Source organism: Parathielavia appendiculata, assembly GCF_033297405.1.
Source record: "Parathielavia appendiculata strain CBS 731.68 unplaced genomic scaffold N657scaffold_23, whole genome shotgun sequence".
NCBI classification, from domain to species: Eukaryota; Fungi; Ascomycota; class Sordariomycetes; order Sordariales; family Chaetomiaceae; genus Parathielavia; species Parathielavia appendiculata.
In genome coordinates, this window is record NW_026944242.1 from 141,394 (window position 1) to 147,817 (window position 6,424).

General features: G+C 52.9%; 1 protein-coding gene across 1 annotated transcript; it reads right to left on the reverse strand.

Moving 5' to 3' along the window:
* Positions 1-3,481: 3,481 nt before the first annotated feature.
* N657DRAFT_649890 (uncharacterized protein) lies at positions 3,482-5,700 on the reverse strand. The gene has a single exon (XM_062793822.1). It carries the CDS (start codon positions 5,618-5,620, stop codon positions 3,692-3,694), a length of 1,929 nt encoding a protein of 642 aa, XP_062643517.1. The 5' UTR covers positions 5,621-5,700; the 3' UTR covers positions 3,482-3,691.
* Between the last annotated feature and the right edge of the window lie 724 nt (positions 5,701-6,424).

Sequence of the window (6,424 nt, forward strand, 5' to 3'; positions counted from 1 at the left end):
TCGACAGACAGATCGACCCTGAGGCTGGGGGTCATCAGAGCTGCAATACCAGCGGTCGAAGTATTCCTTGAGACCATCTTTTGCAGCAACGAGCCACTCATGTTGTTCAGGATCCCTCCATCGGCGCCGCAGCCACCGAAGGCCGAGGTTTGGGTCCAGAATGATAGCCGCAGCGAACAGAGGGGAATCCGCAAGCTTCGTATAGTACTCATCAAGTTTCTTCCAGGCATTGTTGATGCTGGCCCGAATGCTGGCCCTCTCTCTAGCCTGAAGTCTCAACAGACCGTCGCTGTTAGGCATTGTGACGTACTCGTCGCGGGCATGAGAAGGCAAGGCCCCTGCATTGAAGCGCAGCCGCTGTGTCGACCGAAGCTGTGACAGCCTCGTTGCCTGATTCCGCGGTAGATCCGCCGTAGCTTCAGCTGCTCGAGCAGCTCCAAGATCCGGATCATTGTCGTACAGAGTCTTGTAACCTTCAAGATGTCCCAATATATATTCCATCCCCATCAGGACATCTGAAAGCCGACCACTGGTTCCAGCCACCCCCCATCCCTGGGTCTTCATTGTCAGCTTGTAGAGTGGCTCTAAGATTGTCTTGATCTCGATGAGGGACTTCCAGTCGTCGGCGGTTAGTTTGTCAGCATCAGGGATCCGCTTATCATCATCAGATTCAAGATCAAGCCCTGAGACAAAGCTGTTGATATCGTCCCTCTTCCTGAGAGCCCTCTCTATCATCAGATACGTTGAGTTCCAACGCGTGCTGTTGTTCTGCTTGAGGCCAAGGTCCCAGGTCGGCTCCTCTGACAACTGATAGTCGTCTAAGATCTGGGCTTCCTTAGCATGCTGTCGGAATGCCTCAGATCGTTGCGGCGACGCCCTGATGAACTTGACGACATTGTGAAGCTTTCCAACAGGTCCCCTTGCTCTCCAATGTGCTAGTTCAGCCTCGTCGTCGCTCCAAAGGGCAAGGGTATAAGCATCCCTCTCAAAGCAAGCAGCATCCTGGTCAAAAAGGAAAGCCTGGACAACAAGATTGAGGACATGACCAAAACATCGCATTCGACGTGCCTTGATATCTCGGTCAGTCATAGTGGGATCCAGGGACGGATAGAGGGCCTTGAGACATGTGTCGTTGTTCCCTGCATTGTCGGCGATGCAGACACCGACCTGGTCCCTGATTCCCCAAGCCTTGAGAATATCTTGGATGGTGAGAGCAATGTGATTCCCGGAATGCTTCCCTGGCTGTCGACGGAAGGCCAGCAGCCTGCTCTGGGGCTTTTTCTTTTGGTTGATGAAGTGCCCAAAGATTGAGATCATGGCTAGGTTGTTTGGAGAAGTCCAAAGGTCGAAGCTGATATGGATCTGGCTGAGGGCTTTCGTCAGGTCAGCCTTGACCGCCGTCATCTTCGACTCAAAGATCTCCTTAATATCCCTTCCAATTGTCGATCTACTCTGAGGGAGCTCTTGGGCAAATCCGGGGTCTAGCTGCTTTAACAGCTCCTTGATGTAGACACTCTCAAGAGCAGTAAAGGGCAGGTCGCAGTCGACAATGTAGCCCACTAGAAGTTCCCGGGCCCGACTGAGTTTTGCTTGAGAAATGCTAGAAGGGGTCGAGCAGCTGCTGGCTTGTCGCTGGAGGTCAAGGACGGTCATCTCGTTGTCTAGCCGGCTAGGGTTGTCTTCGGCGATATTGTGGGACCTGTAACCGTTAGCAATGTGATGAGACCGACGATAGGGGATTTACTAGCCTTAGAAGGTGTCCCTGCGAGGCTGAGGTCGATTGAGCGCTGAAAAACTGGGGCTTGCCGTAGACATCGCAGCGTCGACAGCACCAGACATCCTGCTTGACCTTTCCAGTGGTCGTCAACTCCGTGAGAAACCAACCCTCTCGAGTAATCCAGGAACGACGGCCACGGCTCTTTTTCTTGTTGAAAACACCAGCAATGATGAAGATTCGGCTCCCCCAAATGATCTTGTAGGGCTCGTCGGTATGTGTGATGGTTTGCTGCGCAGCTTCGTCGTACTGCTTTGCAATGGAGCGTAGTCGAGATCGAGGTCGAGAGAGGAAGACTGCTGCAACGTCGTTGGTATCATCTGTAGCAGAAGTTGCGTGGCCGCTCTGTGCAGCAGTCAACATTGCGAGGTTGGGGTGTCTTGGACTGCCGGATCTGATCAACCTCGATGGTTGTCATACACACCCACACGCGCGCGTGCTGCGTGTAAACAGTAGACAGGCCGACGCGTCAGATCCACAATTTAGCGTTCGACAAGGCATGGTCGGGACTGGAAGAAATAATCCCCGACCCGCCCATCTACCTCTCTCACAGCCGAAGTGAAGGGTCCAGGAGTAAGGTTAAAACAGGAGTCAGATAGTTAACTTGCCAACTAGGTAGTTATCAGATTATCAGATTTAGATTGCGCCCTGACTGATCTGACTGATCTGAAGAAATGGCCGATCTGAATCGACTGGACTAATCTGGACTGATAAATCTGATCTATAATCTGATCTTTGAGCAGCGCTGGGTGGCAGTGAAGCTCCTCAACATGGGAAGAGCAAGCTGGGGATTTGATAACGGTAATGAAGAATCGAGTAAATCAGTCATCATCGCGGAGAATAACACGCCGTAAGGCTGCTCGTTTGCTGGCTCGCGTGATCTCCCCTTTGCGGACGGCCAGGCGGAGCAATGTGAATATCAACAATGTATCCCCGGGGCCTTCGTACTGATACTTAGAGTCTGGTTCGAGATTAGTCGTGAGAGTTTCGTTAAATAGCCTTCCTATGTTCCGAGATAAGGACCGTGCCATCCCCTGTGTTTCTCAAAGTACTGAGGCGTGTCGCCATGGTGTCGACGACCTTCGGGTGATTCTCAGCGGATTATTGGCTCGGAGTAAGAATAAAAATAAACTGAGGAGAACCTGTAAGGTTTGGAAAGTAATGTACATTCCGGTCAATCTGGGGATTTATATCATTGGAGCGAACAGAAAGGGATCACAGGACAACCAGGAGTTCGAAGGCCGTACGACTCAATATTGTGTTGTCTTCAGCTGGCGGCGTTCGCCCCTTCGAGGCTGACTCAACACTCAGACGCGTGTACAAGTAAAAGGACTGTGCTTCGCTTGTGTTCCGCCTCCAAATGCCCGCCCGCTCGCATGTTTCCCTATTAGTACTCTTGCAATGGCAGTGAATCTGGGTGATATGAAGTGTCTGCTCTGTCTGTGGCAGTAGTGGTGGATGGTGGGCAGGGTAAAAACCCTGCACCATATGGGTCTGGACGGTTTGCAAGGCTGGGCTGTATGCGGGGCTCCCGTAACAAGTACAGTTCCAGTCTTCAGAGGCCATTCTTGTTATATCGTCCCAAGCTATCTATCGCAACTTCCAGTTAGTTTCACGTAGTCTTGCACCCGTGGAATTGGAGGACTCGGTTCCAACAATACAATTCAGCCCTGGTTTGTCAGTTAGGGTGGAAGTTGCGTATTTCTCTGTTTATTTCTCTTATGGTTTCTCCTCTTTTTCTGCGTCTTTCAATTTCGTTTTCTTGCGCTTTTCTTTCACCTTCACTTTCTTGAACATAATCCTTCTTTCTTGTCCCTGATCCTTATCTCCATCGTTGCCTTCCCCTTCGATCTTCCATTGCTTCTTATGTCTGCCCCCGTCATGGGCTCCACTTAAACAAACTCGCCCGACCGATGATCAAGATGTTCCTTTCGCTAGCCACTGCCGGATTCCTCGGCTTGCCAGATGAGGTAACCCTTTGAACCTCTCGGCCTCATATGTTTCATCGATCGCCTTTGCCAGACGCCGAGCCTTGAGTATGGCAAGCCGCTGGGCAGTCCGCGGCACTGTCTTGATGAAATCGTCCGCCTCCTTCGTCAGCCTCTTTCTTTTCTCTCGAACACTGACTTCATCCCCCTTTTCGGCTGCACAAAGAGCACAACCACACTCAAAACCCCACGTGGTCAGCAACGACCGTTGTCTCGCATCATAGTCGCCTGACTCATCGTAGCTAAGCACAATCTCTTCGCCAGCAGCAATGTCCCTCACCGCACGAACAACCATCAAGTCCCCAATGAACTCCCTCTCGGCGTTCGGAATGCACGAGTGGTTGATGTAAGCCGCCCGCACCCACAGCCCGGCGTTGCCAGTGTCTTGCCCCAGCCCAAACGCATTCCTCGCCACAATATCATGAATCCGAAACACATCCACAACCGGCCCATCCACCGTCTTCTGCAACCCACTCGCGGCACCGCCGTCCCAGTCCCCGAACAGATCCATCACCATGCCTATTTCTGAGGGATTGCCCATCAACCTCTCCACAACCGCCCTTTCCAGTCCAACAGCCGCCACCCGTATCCTGTCATCTCTCACATCGCACGTCACAGCCGTCTGCACCCTCCACGCCACGCAAAATGCCTTCTCACACAGGATCACTTCTCCAACAGCCACATTCTTCACCGTGAACAACCCTCGTCCCTTGCCGGGGGATTCCCTGACCTCAGTATAGCTAACGAAACTCGTTGCGTCCACTTCACCCTTGGTCTTACCCCCCGCCAAAGAAGCTCTGATCGCAGCGAAGTCATACACGCCCTCTCGCTGTTCCCTCAACCGGGCCTTAGTCCTGGCAAGATTGGAAGCTGCCGCCTTATTGGCGGGCATTAGCGCAAGTTGTTTCTCAAAGAAATCTTGTGCGTCCTCGAACTGGCGCAGGTTGTATGCTGCCGTGGCGGCCCGGAAGTAGACCTTGCCGTTGAGTTCGGCAGCTTGAACGTTGTTCTCGGCGGGTTGCGGGATGAGCGCGGAGAGGGCGTCGGATTTGGCGGCGGTGAAATGCCCGATGAGGAGGTTGACGTAGGCGCGGTTGCGGTGTAGATCACGGGTAAGAGTTGGGTTTGGGGAGGAGGTGGCGGTCAGGAGGTCGAGGGCGGTGGTGTAATAGTGGTGGGCAAGAGGGAGGTTGCCTTGTTGGAGGGCGGCGTTGCCTTTTTGTTTGTAGGAGCTGGCTGCTTCCTCGGGTTCGACTGGGCTGTGGCTTTGCGGTTGGGGATTTTCTCGCTCGTACAGGACGATGATATCTGACGGATGATCGACTCTCAGTGTCGGTTCGCCTTCTTCGGTGAGAGTGAAGTAGGGTTCTCTGAGAATAAAGGACAATGCTGACTCGAGCACCTCCTTGCTGTGTCTCGTCTTGTGCAGGACGATCTCGAGGCGCTCTGTATCCCCGGCTTCGTCCTGCACAATGGTCCATGACCTTGTTGCGTGCGTCACCACGGGACTGACGCGCTTGATAGCAAGGTGACAGCGGCGATGGTGGGTCTCGAGACGGAGCTCGGAAAGCTTCATTGACTGTAAACCGTTCCAAGGGGTTATGCATGGTTGATATGGTTGCCCAACGGTCAAAGCGGGCATTTTGCTCTCCTTAAACTGTGAGAGGGCCATACTGCCCATGTCTGCCATGAGCGAGGCACCAGTAGCCTGACTGATTGCTGATTTCGAGTCTCTCGGTTCGCGCGCATGACCAGTGAGCTGAGAACATTTCTTGAATCTCTCCTTGACCACATTTCGGATGCGTTCTGCTTCCTCTTTGGTGAGGAACAGAATGTCGTGAGGCTTTTCGAAAGACATGTCAAGTAGCTGGTGTGGATTATTCGCGACGCCCCTAAAGGACTGCGATAGCAGGTTGACGGCACTGTTGTCATCTTAATACCTCCGGCTTCCTGTCGGCCTAAGGTCCCGAAGGATCACACTAGTCCCTTAGGTGCATGTGCGGTAACATGTAAGCCGCCCCTCCACGTTTTGTTCCCCCGTGGTATCTCCGCAGGCGGGATGCTAAACTAGGACATTGAGTCACCGGGAAGCGGGATATGCGATGCAGCAGCAGCTCGGAGTAAGCTCGCATTTGAGAAGAGCTAGGAAGTGTTGAGAAGAGCTAGGAAGTATACCTTACACAGGAGGAGGATTCCATGGAACGTCCAAGCTTGATGCACATTTGGGTCGTTGTGAGCCGAGAAAAGGAGTAGGTGTTGTCCGTACTAGCTGCGACTCGGAGGGTTGTCGGCGGGCTTCGAATCGACGGCGGTGGATCCAACCTCGCAATCGCTCATTTTCATTCATTGCCTTAGTGATCTTCGCTCCAAGCGGTTTCGTTGGATCAACTCCCGGCGACGAGTCATAGGGGCCGTTAGCGCGAACACAGCAGATCAGCGTATATGACGCAGACTCGAGTGGACTTGGAAGGCCATTTGAGGGGTCAATGGTGATGTTCAGAGTCAACCTAATTGAAGATGAGGTGAACTACCTCCGTAGCGAGTGGATATGAAGAGCTTTAAGTTTGTTCTGGGGGAATAGTGGGATGCAGAGTGAGCCTACCGGAGAAAGATCCACGTTGTACCCTAACCCTTTGGTCCACCGCCTGCTGTAGTCCGTACA